This window comes from Macaca mulatta, chromosome 2, assembly GCF_049350105.2.
Source record: "Macaca mulatta isolate MMU2019108-1 chromosome 2, T2T-MMU8v2.0, whole genome shotgun sequence".
NCBI lineage: Eukaryota > Metazoa > Chordata > Mammalia > Primates > Cercopithecidae > Macaca > Macaca mulatta.
Genome location: NC_133407.1, coordinates 148,471,334 through 148,490,321, shown reverse-complemented (window position 1 = coordinate 148,490,321; position 18,988 = coordinate 148,471,334). Strand labels below are relative to the sequence as shown.

The following is an 18,988-nucleotide window of genomic DNA, read 5'->3' as shown; positions in this document are numbered from 1 at the left end:
CTGCCAGAGCCTTCTCATTGGCTCTCTGCTTCTACCTTTGGCCACCCAAGGTTTATTCTTTTTTTTTCATTTTTTTATTTTTTAATTTTTTTTCGAGACGGAGTCTCGCTCTGTCGCCCAGGCTGGTGCAATCTCGGCTCACTGCAAGCCCTGCCTCCTGAGTTCATGCCATTTTCCTTCCTCAGCCTCCCGAGCAGCTGGGACTACAGGCACCCGCTACCACGCCTGGCTAATTTTTTGTATTTTTAGTAGAGACAGGGTTTCACCGTGTTAGCCAGGATGGCCTCTATCTCCTGACCTCATGATCCACCTGCCTCGGCCTCCCAAAGTGCTAGGATTACAGGCATGAGCCACCGCGCCTGGTCCCCAAGGTTTTTTCTTAACTCCATAGCTAGCACCATCTTTTGCAAGCAGCCATATCATGTCACTCCTCTGCTCAGAACCCTCTAGTGACTCCCGTTTCAGAGGAAAGGTGGAAGTCCGCTGCAAGGCCCTGTTAGCTCTTCAACCTCACTTCCTCCTGCCTCCCAGTCACCTGGCTCCAGTCACACTGGCCTCCTTGCTGTACTTTGAATGTGCCAGGCTTTTGCACTGGCAGTCTCCTCTGCCTGGAACATTCTTCCTCCACATGTCTGTACCATTGACTCCCTCACCTCCCTCAGGTTGTTGCTCCACAGTTACCTGTCCATGAGGCCTGCTCAACTGCACTGTTGAATCCTGCACCTCCCACTCACCCAGCATTGCCAGTTCCCCTTATTCTGCTCTACTTTGTCTCTTTCCCCATAGCACTTAATATTGTCTAATCTAGTATGTAATTTACTTATGTCTATTTTGTACCCCCACAACCAGAGTATCAGCCCCCTGAGGACAAGAACCTTTGTTTTGTTTACCATTGCAAGCTAATCCCCTTTACCAGTGGCTGACATAGGGTATGTATACATAGTGTTTGTGGAATGAATGAAGCCCTGGTACCTAGAGCAGGGTGTGGGATATAAAACATGCTAATGCATATTTAGTGAGTGGATGTAATGGAAATTCCTGAGGATTTGATTTATTCCGGGGGAGCTTCCCTGTGGAGAGGGGCTTGGAAGTGGACCTTAAAGGTTGAATCAGATTTAGAAAAAGAGTGAGGGGGGAGAGAGAGAGAAGAGAGAAGAGAGAGAGAAAGAAGGAAAAGACATATGAGGCCTGAGAGTGACTCGGGCAGAGCACTGGAAATTGGACTTTTCTACGAGGGTGATGGGAGCCAGTGCAGGCTCCTGACCAGGGGCAACCCCAGCCTCCACTGCTATCAGTCAGTGGCATCCTTGGGACAGAGAATTTGGAAGCCCCCACCCCACTCCCACACCCCTTCCCATTCAACTTACGTGAGGGTTCTTTCTACTCGGCTGCCCTGGCCTCCGATCACCTCTCCCAGGGCCAGGAATGCTTGTCCCAGGAAATCCTATGCAGGACAAGGAGTCAGCGAGACCAGAAGCTCTTGAGTGCTGAGTCCCAGCTCAGCCCCAGTGATGCTGCTGCACAGGAGGACCAGGGCAGTTCCCAGGCAAGTGAGTGGTGCAGGAGCCACCACCCTGCATGGGCTTTATTGGAGGGGGTGTGAAAGAAGGGGTCTGCGAGCAATCTCTGTCTCATAGTGGGTCATCAGTCCAAGCTTGGTCTCCACAACACCACCCCCACCCCCAGCCTCTGCCCAGCCCCATTCAGTCTCACCTTCTGCAGTTCCCAGTAGTGGCAGCCAAGAAGGAAGAGGAACAGTGAGTAGGGGGCACAGGCAGGACACTCAGGCAAGAGGAGAGGGACCAGGAGGGTGGGTTGGGGGCCTGAAGAAGATGGGGTCTGGGTCGAGGGTTAGGAGGAGTTCCAAGAGTCGTTGAACACATCTAAGTGCATCCTTTGCGCTCTGCCAACCCTCGAGTAAACGTTTGCTCACCGGTTTGGAGATGTTGGTTTTGGAGTCCACGTTGTACCTAGGAAAAGAGTGGAACCGGTGTGGGGTGGGGCTGGGTGGGGGAGAGGGTGGAAGGGGGTCGGGCACCGAGTCTTGGTGAAAATTTTGGGTGGCGGGATGGGTGGCTGTGGACCCGAATTCAGCTTTGGTCTCCTTTGGGGGAGGAGTCAGGGTGGGCCGAGGAGTAAAAGGGTCAAGCCTGGGCCGAGGCCAAATCAGGGGCTGCTGGGGGCAGGGTTGTCTGGAAGGGGTCGGGCCTGAGGTGGAGCTGCGATAGGAGCAGAGTTGTGGGCGGGGCCAGAGCGGGGGACGGAACTGGACCGCATCTCACAGAAGGGCAGGACTCAGGCTAGAGGGGGCCATTCAGAATGGGAGGGAGGCCTGCGGGAAGAACCAGGCCGGGAGGCGAGGCGGGGTGGGGCCAGCCAGAATTCCGGGCGGATCCAGGTCGGGGGCGGGCCAAGCCAGAATTCCAGGCGGGGCCTCACACATCGAAGCGCAGATTTTGCTTTTCCTCAAAGAAATAGTCGAGGACGAATTTGCGCACGAAGTCTGGGTTCAGCGTGTTATCGATCACCTCGGTCCGTCCGAACTGGGTAGGGGGATGGAGGGTCAGCGTGGGACGTGCAGACGCCCAGGGGATTCCCGGGCGACGCCCTGGGCCGGAGGGGGCTCTGGGACTCACCTCCCGCCACTCCTGGCTGGCCCGGCTCTGCGTGTAAAGCACCACCACTGCAGGTGGGGGCGGGGAGGGAAGGACGTGAGGTCGGCTTGCACCCCTGGCCCCGACTCCACCCGCCCCTGAGTCGCGCCCAGACCCCAAGTTCCCCCTCCCGGTCCTGGAGCCGCCTACTGGGGTCGGACTTGGAGAAGGTATCAAGGTCTAGCAGGTTCCTAGAGAAAAGCAACAGACAGACAGAGTGGATCATCCTGAAGCCCGCCCGCTTCGAGTCAGCTCTGAGCCGGGCACTGAGGGGAGGTATGGGGCCCGCATCAAACCTCTGTCCCCCATGACTACCCCCAGCTGGGGTCCGCGCTGTCAGCACTCTGGACAGCACCGGAAATCGCTGTCCAGGAACCGTGGCTCTGCGGACTGGACGCGAACGCACCCACACTGTCTCCAAGGGCCCAGGAAAGAGGGCTTGCCCCAGAACTTTGTCCTCTTGGGGCCGAGCTCCTACCGGATACCTGCAACCCACCCCCTGAACCCGCAGGCTGAGCCCTTTTTTCAGGGTGGGGCTGCCCAAGAAGACCCCCCCCCCCACCTTCTCGATCCCACCAGCAACTCCCCTGTCATCAGTTGTGATTTTCCAGCCAATTTCGCCTCTCCCCTGGGGGTCTAGCCCCTGCCCGGGCTGAGCCCCGCGTCTGGCTGGGGCTGGGGCAGTGCCAGTGCCTAAGCCCTCCCCAGCACGGCTCGCTCACCGGCAGGACACGGTAATTTCAATCTTGGTGGCCGGGACGCTGCGCTCGGAGGCTCCGCCGAGAGACATGGCTGGTCGGGCGACCCGAGCCGCAGGAGGCTGCGAGACCAGGGCTGCTGGGGCTAGGGGCGACGGCAGCGGCGGGGCCGGCCCATGTGCCGCGGTGGCGGTGGCGGCGGCGGCGGCGGCGGCTGCACTCCCTCCAGCCCTGCGTGCGCTCCCGCCGCTCGTGCCCTGACAGTGGCCGCCGGCGGCAGCGGCTCCAGATGGCAGTACAGCCCCGCCCGGCCCTGCGGGCGGCCCCCGCCCCATTGGAGCAGCCTGGAGCCAGCGGGGAACCTCACCTCGACCCCCAACTCCAATCCACACCTTGGTAGAGTCCACCCTGCCAACTCTCTGGGGTGGAAACCCAAGCCCCCTAGAGTTGTCCATGATGCTGAAGCATTTGGGGCACCTGGTGGGCGTTGGAATTGTTGCCTCTTACTGAGCCACTCCCTTAGTGTTTCTGCCCTTTCCCATTCCCAGCCTGCCTAGGTCTCTGAATAGGAAAAGTACGTCTCTTATTAGCTGTGTGACCTTGGACAAGTTACTCAACATCTCTGTGGCTTGACCATGAAAGACCGTTAGAAAGGCCCTTAACAGCAGCTACTTTAGGTGCTGTAAAATTTTACTGAGATAACCCAAGGAAAGCACTTAGCACACAGCAAGTGCTCAACATTCACTGGTATTTATGATTTGTCCTCTGGGTATTCACATTGATGACAGTAAATGGTGGCTGTTAAGCACCGTGCAAAGCTGTCTGCCCATGCCTTTAAACCCTCACAACTTTCATGGCATTACAGATGTGGACACACTCTCATGATGCAATCTACTGTAGGCCACACTGTAGAAGAGAGTGGTGGTCAGCCAGGCTCTCCCCCACCACATGCACACCAATTGCTATCTCCAAAGCTTCAGAAGCCAGTCCCTCCTCCATAGGCAGGCCTCAAGGTAAGGGCTGTAGGTCACTTGTACCAGGACCATGCTGCCTACAGAACTTGTTAAAGATGAAGATCCTGGTCGGGTGCGGTGGCTCATGCCTGTAATCCCAGCACTTTAGGAGGCCGAGGCAGGCAGATCACTTGAGCTCAGGAGTTTGAGACTGGCCTGGCCAACATGGTGAAACCCCATCTCTACTAAAAATACAAAAATTAGCTGGGGACGGTGGCATGTTCACGCAGCTACTCGGGAGGCTGAGGCAGGAGGATCGCTTGAACCCAGGAGGCAGGGGTTGCAGTGAGCCAAGATTGTGCCACTGCACTCCAGCTTGGATGACAGTGAGACTCCATCTCAAAAAAAAAAAAAAAAAAAAAAAAAGAAGATCCTCCAGCTCCTAATTCCCAGGCAACTTCCTTAGCAACCCAAAGGCTAAAACTCAGGCAGCCCTGGGAATGTGCAGAGCTAATCAGGCTCCCTAGGTGACTAGGACCTGCTTAGGCCCGAGAACCACTACTCTCAACAGTGTTAAGTATTGTCCCCACTGCAGGACTACCATGGCTCACGAGTGGAGAGGTACACCTGTCGCCAGTTCTCTTCCTGTTTCACCTGTCCTCCACTTAAACACCCCTTGTCCAGCAAAAAGGACAATGATAACCTTCCTAATAGCTCCACAAAGACAATAACCAAATGAGGACACGAGTGGCTGTTTAAAAAGACTTTGATTTTATTTTGTGATCTGTGTCAAACTGCCTCATTCTCAGTGCAGGTGATCCCTCCTCCCCAGGAAACAAGAATTGAGAGGTAGGGTCTTTGTGAAGTCATGGCTTCCACAAGGCCCCAGGGAAACCCCACACAGTTCTGAGAGTTGATGGGAATCCCAGCAAAGACGGGGTGGGTGGGAGACAGTGACAAGAAGGGGTGGTGGTCACCAGTCAAGAGGCTGGGGATTGGAAAACCCTGTCTTTGGCCTTGCTCAGCTTTGGGGCTGCCATGTACATGATGGAGATGGGGGAGTGAAATTTCCCCTGACCTGGAAGTACCCCTTTGGCCAGGCATGGCTTTGATTCTGCTAAGGGCTCAGCTGAGAGAGGAGCAGGAAACTGTCATGGGCTGGCTTCTTCACAAGGCATTGCTGCTGATGCCCCGGAGTCCGACACCACGGGCAAACTGCTCCAGCAGGCCCCCGATGGCACCAGAGGGACTGGGGGCTACTGCCCGAAGCCCCACCGTGCTGCTGTACGCAGCCAAGAAGGCTGAGCGCACCTCCTGCAGCCGAGTCTCTCGATCACTCAGGGCTGCAAGCCTATGGGGAGGGAAAGAGAAAGAACAAAGACATTACCCTGGGACAGGACCCAGCATCCTCCCTCCACACCACCTGTCCTTGTGCTTCTGACTGGACAAATCCAGTGTCTGTCTTATGGCCATGCTATCCTTGTGGTTCAGGCCCCAGATATCTGGCCCTGTTTTCCCTTAAACCATTTCTCAAAGCCCTCAGGCTACTGTTCCCACCTAGAACAGGAGCTTTTACTGGGACACTAACCTTTTTTTTTTTTTTCTTGAGACAAGGTCTCACTCTATTGCCCAAGCTGGAGTGCAGTGGCACAATCAGGGCTCACTATAGCCTCAACCTCCCGGGCTCAAGCCATCCTCCCGCCTCAGCCCCTCAAGTAGCTGGGACTACAGGCACATGTCACCATGATGGGGTTTTACCATGTTGCCCAGGCTGGTCTCAAACTTCTGGATTCAACTGATCTGCCTGCCTTGGCCTCCCACAGTGCTGGGATTACAGGCGTGAGCAACTGTGCCTGGCCTGACCTGACCTGTTGTGAAAATAACTTTCTTTGCGATCACTTGGAAGGAGGGTAGCTAAGCAGGAGGGAATTTGCCCCAGCAGCTCTCTGCTTCCACTCCTTGGGAAGGGCAAGCTGAGGCATGAAGTTTTATACCTAACAGTAAGGAGGCCCCTGAAATCTGGCAGCAGGCCACAGCTGTTGAAAGGCCTCAGCCTTGGCCGGGTGTGGTGGCTTACGCCTGTAATCCCAGCACTTTGGAAGGCCGAGGCAGGTCGAGTTCGAGACCAGCCTGGCCAACATGGCAAAACCGTCTGTACTAAAAATACAAAAATTAACCCGGGCACGGTGGCTCAAGCCTGTAATCCCAGCACTTTGGGAGGCTGAGACGGGCGGATCACAAGGTCAGGAGATCGAGACCATCCTGGCTAACATGGTGAAACCCCGTCTCTACTAAAAAATACAAAAAACTAGCCGGGCGAGGTGGCGGGCGCCTGTGGTCCCAGCTACTCCGGAGGCTGAGGCAGGAGAATGGCGTAAACCCGGGAGGCGGAGCTTGCAGTGAGCTGAGATCCGGCCACTGCACTCCAGCCTGGGCGACAGAGCCAGACTCAGTCTCAAAAAAAAAAAAAAAAAAAAAATACAAAAATTAACCAGGCATGGTGGCATGTGCCTGTAATCCCAGCTATTTGGGAGGCTGAAGGCAGGAGAATTGCTTGATCCCCGGAGGCAGAGGTTACAGTGAGCCAGATTGCACCACTGCACTCCAGCCTGGGCAACAGAGTAAGACTGTGTCTTAAAAAAAAAAAAAAGAGGCCGGGCGCGGTGGCTCAAGCCTGTAATCCCAGCACTTTGGGAGGCCGAGACGGGCGGATCACGAGGTCAGGAGATCGAGATCATCCTGGCTAACACAGTGAAACCCCGTCTCTACTAAAAAAAAAAAATACAAAAAACTAGCCGGGCGATGTGGCGGGCGCCTGTAGTCCCAGCTACTCGGGAGGCTGAGGCAGGAGAATGGCGTAAACCCAGGAGGCGGAGCTTGCAGTGAGCCCAGATTGCGCCACTGCACTCCAGCCTGGGCGACAGAGCGAGACTCTGTCTCAAAAAAAAAAAAAAAAAAGGAAAGAAAAAGGCCTCAGCCTTGAGGCGTAGACATGTCGCATCTTAGGAGGAAGGTACTGCCCTGGAAGAACCCACTGTCTGCTGGGTTGAGGGCAGGGTTCCCCACTGGAAACCTCTAGGGCTTTAGCTACACTTTCCGTCACTGTGGTTCCCAGGTAAACAGCTGAAAGGGTGCTTGCTTTTCCAGAAAGATCTGTGTTCTGATTCTATCCCCCATTCCTTTCTTGGCCTCTGTAGGCTCTGATCACAGATGAAAGCCCCTCTTCTTTCCTTACCTTGAAATTACAAGTCAAGAAGGGAAACAAGTGCACACAACTCAGGCTTATCAAAGTGTGACTCCACATGAGGCTGTGTGACATCCCCAAGGGCCTTTAATAGAAGAGGCCCGTGGACTCGACTCAAAGGTCAAGTACTCACATGGTGTTCCCCCGATGGGTCCCTGGAGGGCCCTCTCTAGGGGTCACAGACCTACATGAGAAGAGCCCTCATCTAAATACTAAGACCAGCCATGCCTACTAATCTTGCTCCAAATCCGCCCCCAAGAAACCAATGCCTGGACAGTCCCTCCCTGGAAATCTGTCAGAGGCAGCTGAAGTGAACCCAATCCCAAAGCCTCAATGACTTGTACCCAGGGCTTGTGGGAGCAGAGGGGTGTCTGAGGATAAATGACAGTCCTGAGGTAAGTAAGTGCGGAGATAGACAGGACTCAAGGGAAAGCAGATCTGTGGGAGTGAAACGTGAGAGATGGAAGCAGTAGGCTCTGGGCAAAGAAAAGTCAAATTGCTCCTGCAGCAGCACTAAGAACATGGAGCTGAGACCGGATTCCTGCACTACCATGAACAATCTTGAAGTCTCTCCTGGTACCTGGGGGAGAAGCATGGCCCAAGATCTTTTTACTTTCTAATTTCACACAGGCCAAAGGCCATGCATGCTTGCCTTAGCTTCTCCTTACAGCATACGAAGGAGAAAGAGACCAATTAGTTTACACTCACAGGGAACATCCAAAGATCCATACATGAGCATTCTCACTGCCCTGCCCCCTCCCCCCAGCCCCCGCCACGGCTGGGCTGCCCATTTCTGAGATGGAAGGGACAGAGACCACAACCTCCTGAGAGACGAGAAAACGAGAGGCTATGTGATCCATTTAAGGACACATACCAGTCAAGGGAGGTACTGCAGTGCCACTCCTTCTTGAGAGATGAGCTAACAGGTTCAGAAAAGGCAAGGCTGACACTCGAAGATACAGCTGGTGAATAGAGCAGCTAGGATTTGGACTTAAGTTTCTCTGATACCAAAGCCCAAGTGCTGCACCCACATGCTACACGGCTTCACAGGAATCAACTCTGACCGCATCCCACAATCTTGGAGGCCTTGAGATCATACAGAATCCAGCCCTCCTCTGAGAACCTCCCAGAACTAAAGGGTTGGCTAGGAGCCTGCAGTGCTGCCTGGGGCCTAAATTTAGTAGGTTCTAGGGTGGGTGATCTGGGGCTGGAGTTGCCAGTTTCAGTGGCTGACCCCAGGTAAGTGAGGGGTGCTATCAAGCAGGGATATCTGTGCTTCCTTCAGAGATGGCTTTTGGGCAAACGGGGCTGGAGTAGGAAGTCTCTACAGAAAGGTGCAATTTTTTTTTTTTTTTTTTTTTTGAGAGGTTCGCTCTTGTTGCCCAGGCTGGAGTGCAATGGCACGATCTTGGCTCACCACAACCTCCACTTCCTGGGTTCAAGCGATTCTCCTGCCTCAGCCTCTCGAGTAGCTGGGATTACAGGAATGCACCACCTCGCCCAGCTAATTTTTTATTTTTAGTAGAGACGGGGTTTCTCCATGTTGGTCAGGTTGGTCTCGAACTCCTGACGTTAGGTGATCTGCCCGCCTCGGCCTCCCAAAGTGATGGGATTACAGGCATAAGCCACCACACCCGGCCTGCAATTTTTTTATATTTAACCTTCAAAAATCGAAGAGATCTTGTTTCTGGCCTAGGGGCTGGCCGCAGAGGAGGCTGTGCCAGGCACAGTGACCTCAGAAGCTCTTTGGTGACTTCACAGCTGCAGGGCCAGGACCTGTGCCATCCTGGAATTTCAAGGTCTGACTGGCTCCTGACTGCCCTCAGCTAGGATCTAGGGCCCCCTTTCCCTTCCCAACTCCGCAAGGCACCTTGCTTCCAACCCACCAACATGGGTGGGGATAAGCTGGATTGCGGTGCTGGCGGTGAGGCCCCAGCATGTGCCATTCATCCAGCCCATGGTATGGAGGTGAAGGGAAGGCTTGCTGAGGGGCCCTCAGGCACCACAGCTGAGGAGCAGGTCTTGCTCCCCCGGCCACCGGAGGCTTTCTCCTGCCTGACATCCATGAAGCGGCAGAACAGGCCAGGGGCAGGTGGTTTCCCCAGAGGCAGCGGCTCCAGTCAGGTGGACACATTGTAGGGGCTGGAAACTCAGGGTTTTGTAGGTGTGGGATCTAGAATCCCCATCCAATTCTTATTCCTGCCCAGAGGCAAAAACAGAAGACAAGGTGGGTAGAGACGGCAAGTCACCCTAGATTCTGCTCAGGAGCACAGCTTTGGGCTAACCCAGCACCACTCTGGCTCTGGCCTCCACCATACACCTACCTTCACTATCCTACTGTTCTGCCTTCAAACGATTCTCATGTCAGGCAAAGGCTTATACAGAAATAGAATCTTCTATAGTTACAGTCCAGCAGCTTTCCCTCTGGGTGCACCTGAGACACCAGTGGATGGTTTTTAGAGGCTGCAGAGTGAACACACAAACCAGTGCACTTCCTGACCAGCCACAGGCCTCCTTCATACCTCAGGTTCAGCAGCTGAGAGGGGAGGGGGAGGAGGCCAGGCCAGCTCCCAAGCGCCAGCCTCTGCCTCATTCCTACCCAGCACTCCTGACTGCTCACCAGCTTTTCACATGGGCAGGGGAGTATCCTGCCTTCTCAAGCAAGACACTTACAGACAACTGCTAGGGAGCTCATCCGGGAAGCTGAAAGGGAGAGAGGAGTCTGTGTGCAGGACAGCCCGCTCCTGAATACTGCCACAGCCCGTTACCATCTGCCAGCTGCCATAGTCTGTGGAGAGAGAGGATCCGGGCAGGGGATGGTCCACTGATCTGGGGCAGAGAGGAGAGAGAGGGGAGAGGATGCAGTCAGTCATATGCCTGACACAGGCTCTGGAGGGGACTGGGGGGCTAGCACGGCCCTGGCTGCTAGGTTCTGTTGTCAATCACCGTCTCCAAAAGTCTAAAAAAAAAAAGCTGGACAAGTAGTGACCAACAAAAAAGAACAGATCACCAGGTAAGCTCAGCTGTGAGGACAGTACTTTGTGCAGACTTACTGTGGAAGCAAAAAACGAGAACAAAGCATGGCAGTAAGAGTGAATCAGAGCCACAGCCTGGGGCCAGGGCGTGCCTGTGCTGGGAGCAAACATGGCAAGGACAATCTCAACAGCACCAAATGAAGGGAGCAAGGCTAGCACCCAAATGAAGGTGTACCAGCAGCCGGGTCACCCATGCTTCCTGGCATGCAGATTTGCAGGGTGGGCAACACAGAACCCAGGAGTCCCATCAGAAGAGACAGAACAGGCCTCTTGGGGATTGTGGAGGGTATGACCTAGACTGAAGAGTGATGGAATGGGAGTCCTGAAGTCCCCCCTTTCTCTGCAGTGCCTTCCAAGTGCCATAGTTTGTATTCAGAAGCATCAGCCCAGCCCAACAGACTCAGTGGCTATGCCCAGAGGGAAGGGATGAATCAGGCAGGCAGCCTGACAGCTTCATCAGGCCTTCTTCAGATGGAGGTTTGGGGGGTGGGAGGAAGAAAGTTGTGCTGGGAATCTACTGCTTCCGCCTCCTCCCCACTCAGCCAACCCCTCTCTTCTGTCCTGGGCAGTAGTCCAGCCAGTGCGGGTGAGGGAGGAGATAGGGAGACATCAAACAAGGCCCTTCCACCTGCTACCCCAGGTCCCAGTCCCCAGAGGGACATCATCTTTGATGCCTGACCCTTTATTCTTTCATCCAAAAACAGCAGGAGGTGTTCAAGTAGGGACCCAGAAACAGGAATGAAGAGCAGGGATTGGGAGTGGAGAAAAACATTCACTGGCCTTGGCTCCCCCAGCTGGCTGGTGTCAAGGGCTCCTAGTCTGAGATGACAGCCCAACTGGTCACTGGGCCAGTCTTATCCCCAAGCAGCTGCCACTGGAGTGCAGCTGGCCAGGCACTGCAACTCTGGCAATCCTTAACCATCTCCATCTGTAAGACAGGTGAAGATACTTGCCTGATGTATCACAGCTAGGGAGTGTGAGAAGAGGTTTTTGTTTTTCCAGTCTTGTCGCCCAGGCTGGAGTGCAATGGCGTGATCTAGGCTCACTGCAACCTCTGCCTCCTGGGTTCAAGCAATTCTCCTGCCTCAGCCTCCCAACTGTAACCCCAAGTATCTGGGAATACAGACGCCCACCACCATGCCCAGCTAATTTTTTTGTGTGTATTTTTAGTAGAGATGGGGTTTCACCATGTTGGCCAGGCTGGTCTTGAACTCCTGATCTCTGGTGATCTGCCCACCTCGGCCTCCCAAAGTGCTGGGATTACAGGCATGAGCCACTGCACCCAGCTGAGAAGAGATTTTTAAAACCAAGAATGACTGCACATTTGTCCTGAAACAGAACCACCTTGGGACCAGGAAAAACAGATGGTTTTCTATGTTAAGGCTGCCATAAATCGGAACCCCCTACAACATACAGACTTACCACATTCATCATTCCTGCTAAACTCTAGAAGGTGCGTGATGGCAGCATTAGGGATGAGAACAGGACATGGTCTGCCACCTGACAGAAGCCCCTAGGGCCCGACAGAGCAGGGCTTCCTTGTTTCTAGATGGAGAAACTTGGGCTCAGGCAGTCTGTAAATCAAAGAGACAGCTCCCCAGGAGCAGCCTGCCCTGTGCCTCCTCCAGGTCACACTAGGCCTTCAGCCGGCACAACCCTGAGGCGCATCCTAGCTCCACAAATCTCATCTATTGTTCAAGCTGCAGGGTAGAATCTTTTCCAGTTTTAGTAGCTTGTGGGAAAACAACAGCTAAAACCCAGAATGTTGAGGGAATGGAAGGGATGCTGACTAGGACGAGGCACAGCTGGGGCCAGGAGCATGGGGAAGTTTCTCAGGCCCCAAAACCGCTGCCCCAGAGCCAAAGAGTAACACTGGCAAGGGAAACATGGCCAATGGGAGGGAGTTACTGACTGGCTCCCCTCAAGGATTCCAGGTCCCCTGGGCTAGTCACTTCCCTTTACTTCCCCCATGTCCCAGCAGGTAACATCGGCCAAGAACTGCATTTGGAGCAGCTGTTGGATGGATTAGGCAGCACAGACAGCAGCAGTGTGTGTGATCCCAGGGGAGAGAAGCATCTCTCAGCAGGCAGCCATCTTCTGCAGACTCTGGGATTTTTCAAGAGTGAGCACACTGGCTACAAAGGAGTTTTCCTACACGAGGCCTTTGTCAAAGGAAGGGCTACAAAGTGACCATTCAGCTCCTGGGGTTGAGGGCAAAGGGCCATGCTAAGCAGGAAAGTGTCCACAAATACCACCATGGATTAGCCGGCTGCAGGGTACATCTACAGTGGGTCATGTCACCGGGAGTAAGGACCTGTGCCCATATACTGAGAAGAGAGGAAAAGCCTTCCAGTCAGTCTAAGAACACAGGTAACTTAACCAGCTTCAACAAGAGCCCAAACCCTTTTGCCCTGAGCAGCAAACAGAGTGGTCCAATCTCCACCCCCTCTGCTCTCCCACTACACAACTGGAGAGAACATGGGACCAAGCAACCCTCAAACTGGATGGTGGTGGAGCTGACAACGCTTCAGAGGTCACCTGTCCACATCCCAGCAGCTCGGACCTCTGCCTAGGAGGGTGGGAGCTCAGCAACATTTCACTTCCTTAGTGGGATGCAGCTCAGGGCCCTCTTCATAGCACCCAGAGCTGTAGTTGCTACGGGCTCCCACCTCCCCAGATGCCCTACTGACAGCCAACTCAGAGCAGGTGTCTTTTAGCTAGTCCTTTCTGGAAGCGGGTACAAGAATACTCACACAAACCGAGCTGGCTCAACCCAGGCAAGAACACACAGGTCGGGATGTGGGCCTGGCCTTTTATGCAGCTGCCTAGTGCCATGACAGGGCCTACAGGCTCTCAGACAAATGACTGATAAGGCCAAATCCTTAACCACAGCTACTGTTTGCTGGGCATTGGTAAAAAGGTATCTACTATGAGTATTTAATCCATCCCAATCCATCCCAATCCAGTCCAATCCATCTATCTGTCTAGCCATCCATCCAATCTATCTATCTAATCTATCTTTTGTATTGGCAGGGTCTCACTATGGTGCTCAGCTTAGTCTTGAATTCCTGGGTTCAAACGATAATCTGACCTTGGCCTCCCAAAGTGCTGGATTACAGGCATGAGCCATCAAGTCCAACCCATTATTTCATTTTAACCCAAACTTACGGGGGCTTGAATCATTTTTCCCCCTTTAAAAACAGGATAAAATAACTGAGCTCAGAAGGGATGTGATTTTTCCGAGTCAGACAGCTAGGACTGCAAAGCTACGACTGAAACCCAGGTCTGACCAAAGCCCTTGCAATAATACACTCATCTTTCTTCCTGATAAGGGGTGGGCACCTCAGAAATCGGTTCATGGACCACCACATAACCTCCAATGGGAGTAAAGCACACAGCTTCTACCTATAACTGAAAAAAAGAGGCTCTCATGTGACCCCTGGATGTGAGAAAGGAAGCAGCATGTCATCCTGGGAGCTGCTGTCAACCATTTTGCCACCATTAGGGAAGCTGGCCAGAGAACAAAGCTAACATGCAGAAGGAGGCAATGGGAACAAACTACAGGGAAATAGAGCTGGAACCTTGATCAGGCTGCACTGGAAGACTGATTTTCCACTAGGCTTTTCTATATACAGTTGTTCCTTGTTATTCCTTTTTATCACAGGGGATTGGTTCTAGGATCACCACCCACTTACCACCCCACCAATACCAAAGTCCTTGGATGCTCAAATCCCTTACATAAAATGTAGTAGCACAGCTGATCCTTGAACAACACACATGAACTGCATGGGTCCACTCATATGCAGATTATCTCCTGCCTCTGCTGCCCTACACAGCAAGACAACCCCTCCCTCCACTTTCTCCTCAGCCTCCTCAGCAAGAAGACCCTTATGATCCACTTCTACTGAACACACAGGAAATACAGTTTCTCTTCCTTATGATTTTCTTAACATTTTATTTTCCTCTAGCTTACCTAAGAATACAGTATATAATAGAGATAACACATAAAATATGTGTTAACTGACTTTATGTTATTGGTAAGGCTTCTAGTCAACAGCAGGCTATCTGTAGTTTTTGAGGAGTCAGAGTTATATACAGATTTCAACTGAATGGGGTGAGGGACAGCCCTAATCCCTGCATTGTTCAAGGTCACTTGTATTTGCATATAACCTATGCATATCCTCCCATATGCTTTAAATCATCTCTAGATTATCTGATACAATGTCAATACTCTGTACACGGTTGTTATACTGCATGTTCATTGTATTACTTTCTATTGTTTATGTTATCTTGAATGTTTTCAATCTGGTTGGCTGATCATGGATGTGGAACCTGCAGATATGGAGGGCTGACTGTAAATGTGTTTCCTTTACTGTTTCAGTCAGTGAGATGTGTTTTCTTTTACTTGCATTTGAAAACATCTGACAAGGCTGATACAGGAGGTTTGAAGGTGTACAGCTAGGAAGGACCTTGGAATTACCTAAGCCTCTGATTACACAGATAAGAAAATGGAAACCGAAAGTCATCAAGTGATATGTCATGAAGTCACACACAGTTAGTACTTGAACTAAGATATAGAATCCTGGGTTCTGAGGGGACCTGGCTGTCACCTAATCTAAACTTACCCTGCTCCCACCCACAAGCAGACAGCCTAGGACAGAGCTAGTTGCTCAAGACTAGTTAGCAGGTGGTGGAGGTTGGGGGAAGAGTAGCTAACCGGGCAGCATAGGTTGGTCCCTGCGTTGCTACTCAGCTATTCAACCAGGCTGCTGGGCATCCCCCAGCAAACTTCATCTGCTCTTCAGGTAGCCTGGCTTCAAGCTGGGCTCAGTGGTGGCACCATCCCTCCTTGGGCATGGATAATGCTGTGCTAGCAACCCCCCTACTCCTAAAGGATGTGTGACTCCAGAGCAGAGGCCAAGGCCATGCAAGGTAGCGACCTGCTAACCAGAGGTGGGGGAGGCATGTGAGCTCAGAACATTGGTCCCGGCCCGTCTCAGCCCTCAACCCTGTCACTGATGGAGAGATTTAACAATGGTCCAGAAATGCAGCTTAATCAGAAGCTGCTGCAGCAACAGCTAACAATGATTAAAAACCACCAGGCTTGCCAATAAGGGGTATGGGCTGGGGGTTAGTAAGAATTGGCACCCCACAGAACTTTCTTCCCAACCTGATTCATACCTACTACTTAACTTTGAACAAAGCTTCACAGATTCATTCCACGGGGGAATCCTGCTTTAAAAGAGAGATGCCTGTAGAATTTGGAGCATATAAAAACCCAAAGAATTCACATTAGAAGAATTTTGGTTGTCACAGACAGCTTCACTAAAAGGTTTCTTTCCATACAGCTTCTCCTAACACATTAAAGACCTGGCTATTGTTACCTAAGAGGCAGGGAAGCTAATCCCTTAGGCACTTTAAGATACTAAATTAATTTTAATGGTAATGGAAATATATAATTAGAAGGCTCCAAATCTGAATAATCTAGACTTTCAAAACCTCTGACCAATAGGCATCCAAGTCAGAAGAAGCCTGACTCCAGACAGGCCTCCCCCAAACAGACCAGCAGAAGGATCAAACACCTCACAGTTGCCCACCCCATGCCTTTCAAAGCCTTGCACCCATCTTGGTCCAGCTATCCCAAGTTTGGCCAAGTCCCAGTGTGCAGGGCTCTGAGGTCAGGAGGACAACCTTTATCCTCCTCAGCCTCCCAAGAGAGGGCCTTGGTGGCCATCCTGACTGGCCACAAGAGCCTGAGCCACGTCCTGCAAGCAGAAAGTCACCTGTGAGACTGAGGGACACTATCACAAGATTGCAAAGTGCTATTTTTTGGCAGGCAGGAGATGGCGAGCTAGGGTGTGGTAATGGGTGATGGGGTGCTGCCTCAACTTGGGAGCTCACTGCAGTCTGGGCAGTTAAGACTGAGGCAGGACCCAGAGGACAAGAGGAACCTTCTGGTTTCCTCCCTAGTAGTTCAGCAATGCTGCACAGGCAGAAAAGGACGCAGGGACCATGACCTAAAGCCACAGCCTGGAACAGTGAGGGTCACACAGTGCCACTGCAGCCCCAGAGTGGCCCTGAAGACAGCTGGGTGCAGACAAGAGTGATGCGGCAGCAGGCATGCACACAGAGGATGGGACGGGGCACCAGCACATGGGCTTGTCTGTCTGGCCCCGTCTCTGCCCCACCACTTCCAAGACACCTCCTATGGGGCCAGACAGCGTGTGGCCGTGGTTTCACAGACTCAGCTCCAGCACTCAGGCAGTGTTCTGAGCTGAAGAGCTCACTCAGGAGTGAGCACACAGGGCCCCTGTGGGCAGTGCAGTCTGGAACACCCACTCCCGCTTATCTGCTCTGCCTACGTGCAGAGGATGTTCTTCCCCATATTCCTTCATTGCCTGTTTTTGCCCAGAGGAAAAAATCATAGAGGGGTGATGGGAGGAGGGTTCCAGAAGTTTCAGAACGTTTTTCTTCTTAACAGACCTATTACTACCAAGGACGAAACTGAGTCTGAAAATCACATGGATGTGATGTGGCAGAGCTTGACTTGAATCTGGGATGGACTCCAAAGCTCATGCCCATTCTTCTAAATGCCCCTTTCTCCCTGGAATTCACTAAGGTCCTGAAGTCCCACACTGCTTTATTCGCTCCAGAAAGGCGAGACATTCTCAAAGCTTTAGAAAACAAAGCAATTTACAGGATTCTTTTGACGGGAGTATGAAGTGGAAAAAGTGGTAGGAAATGCTTTTCCGAAGTGCCAGACCAATCCTCAGTCCTAGCCTCTGGCCCGTGCTCAGCTCTAAACTCACCCAGAAAGCAACATTCCTGCAGCACCCTTCAGCCACAGCCCTGGCACGGCCATCCTGGCTGAGCTGCTCCCTTTCCAGGTGTGCAGTCACCACCGTTTGTCCCAGCCACACACATGTAGCTCATCTCCCTAACATCTGTTCTCACTGCTCCACCAATTCAGACTTGAGATGTGAGAGCCAGAAGGGACTCAGAATCTAGATCCATCTCTTCAATCACAATGGGAGGTGCGCCTAGGGGGCTGGGATCTGCCAAAGGTAACAAGTGGAGGCAGTCCCTATTCCCCACCATCACACCACAGCCACAGCACTTCTGGGTTCCCCTGCATTCTGCTAGGGTTCAAGGAAGGAGTCTCAAACCACTCTACAAATCAGCCCTTGCTTTATTACCAAACACTAACCCATCCTCCAAATACTGGGCCTGCAAGCTTAGAAACCCCATCTTGAGACCCTAGCTCAGGTGCTGGGCCCCCGACCCTCCAGTCTTATTAAGGGGGAAAGCTAGCCACTTCCAACAGCAAGGGCTTTGGAGCTCCTCACCTGGGTTTGGGGACCTCCAGGGGACTGCTACCCATCCTGAAAAAGTTATCAGAATGGTTTGAGGATGAGGAGCTGGAAGACCTGGCTTCCACCAGCCCCTGGTGGGAAGGCAAGCGGTCCTCTGAGGGTTGTGGCCGGTTCCAGAGGACACTCTGTGGAGAGGATGAGTGGCTCTTCCTCCTGCAGTGGAAGGAGCAGGGCTGTGAGCCAGGGGCCACTGCAGGCAAAGCCCTCTGCCCACCCTCACTGAATTTCAGGCCCAGGCTTTACTTCCACTGGGAAAACGTCACATAGGAGTGGGTAAACATTAGCACTCTCTCCAGCTCAGGGCCATGGGTAGCAGGGCTGGGTCTTTATGGAGGGTCTATGGCATCCAAATCACACCAGCCTACTGGCCTCGAAGTATGTGCTAGAAAATGATTCCTCACTGTTCAGTCACTGCCCACCTCCATATGTTATGCAAAATCTTTTTTTTTCCTTCTTTTTTTCCCCCTAAGAGACAGGGTCTTATTATGCTGCCCAGACTGATCTCGAACTCCTGGGCTCAAGTGATCCTCCTGCCTTGGCCTCCCAAAGTGCTGGGATTATAAATATGAGCCACCACTCAGGACTGTGCTATACAACATCTTGAGCCATATGTCTATGGTGAAAGTCATCAGGGTCTCAATTTCATGAAATTCTCAAAGGAGCTGACCTTCAAACAAGTTCCCAATTCCCTATCATCTTATACCCACCTTTTTGGTTTTCTTTTTCCAAAATGGCCCCCTATCTCCCCAACAAATGATACAATGGAGCTCCTCTAATACCAGCCTCCCAGCACCCCCCTGCCCTACCCTGCCCAGCCGCTTCTCTGTCCCACAGGGAGCCCTAGCCCTTTATGCTCCTGGGCCACCACAGGCAGTGCCCTTCACCAACCAGATGGCTGGCTTCCGAGGCCCAGTAGAGACAGCAGGAGCACAGAGCTATCTTCTCAGCTCTTCTGTTGGGGGCCCCCTTTGTTCTCGGGGCTCCAGCCTGACTCCCTGGTGCTGATGGCCCTGGGCCACAGCTATGAGTGA

General features: G+C 52.8%; 2 protein-coding genes across 11 annotated transcripts in view; both read right to left on the bottom strand.

Moving 5' to 3' along the window:
- The window catches only part of CPNE9 (copine family member 9), a 28,114-nt gene extending 24,497 nt beyond the window's left edge, over positions 1-3,617 (bottom strand). The window contains exons 1-7 of the mRNA XM_015130308.3: positions 3,377-3,617; positions 2,805-2,845; positions 2,637-2,683; positions 2,440-2,543; positions 1,934-1,970; positions 1,714-1,716; positions 1,368-1,444 (exon numbers count right to left, since the gene is read on the bottom strand). Of these exons, the coding sequence (XP_014985794.3) occupies positions 1,368-1,444; positions 1,714-1,716; positions 1,934-1,970; positions 2,440-2,543; positions 2,637-2,683; positions 2,805-2,845; positions 3,377-3,444 (377 nt within the window). The 5' untranslated portion in view covers positions 3,445-3,617. The remainder of the gene's footprint in view (positions 1-1,367; positions 1,445-1,713; positions 1,717-1,933; positions 1,971-2,439; positions 2,544-2,636; positions 2,684-2,804; positions 2,846-3,376) is intronic.
- A 1,436-nt stretch (positions 3,618-5,053) lies between these two features.
- Positions 5,054-18,988, bottom strand: part of MTMR14 (myotubularin related protein 14) — a 54,658-nt gene continuing 40,723 nt past the window's right edge. For 2 of the 10 annotated variants that reach the window (XM_028844396.2, XM_077993352.1), the window contains 3 exons: positions 17,931-18,110; positions 10,223-10,378; positions 5,054-5,656 (listed from right to left, as the gene is read on the bottom strand). In XM_028844396.2, coding sequence (XP_028700229.1) covers positions 5,473-5,656; positions 10,223-10,378; positions 17,931-18,110 — 520 coding nt within the window. In that variant the 3' untranslated portion in view covers positions 5,054-5,472. Of the gene's footprint in view, positions 5,657-9,419; positions 9,749-9,873; positions 10,013-10,222; positions 10,379-11,364; positions 11,513-11,864; positions 12,691-17,930; positions 18,111-18,988 lie in introns of those variants that run through there. The other 8 variants (XM_028844397.2, XM_077993353.1, XM_028844399.2 and 5 more) reach the window with 6 other exon arrangements.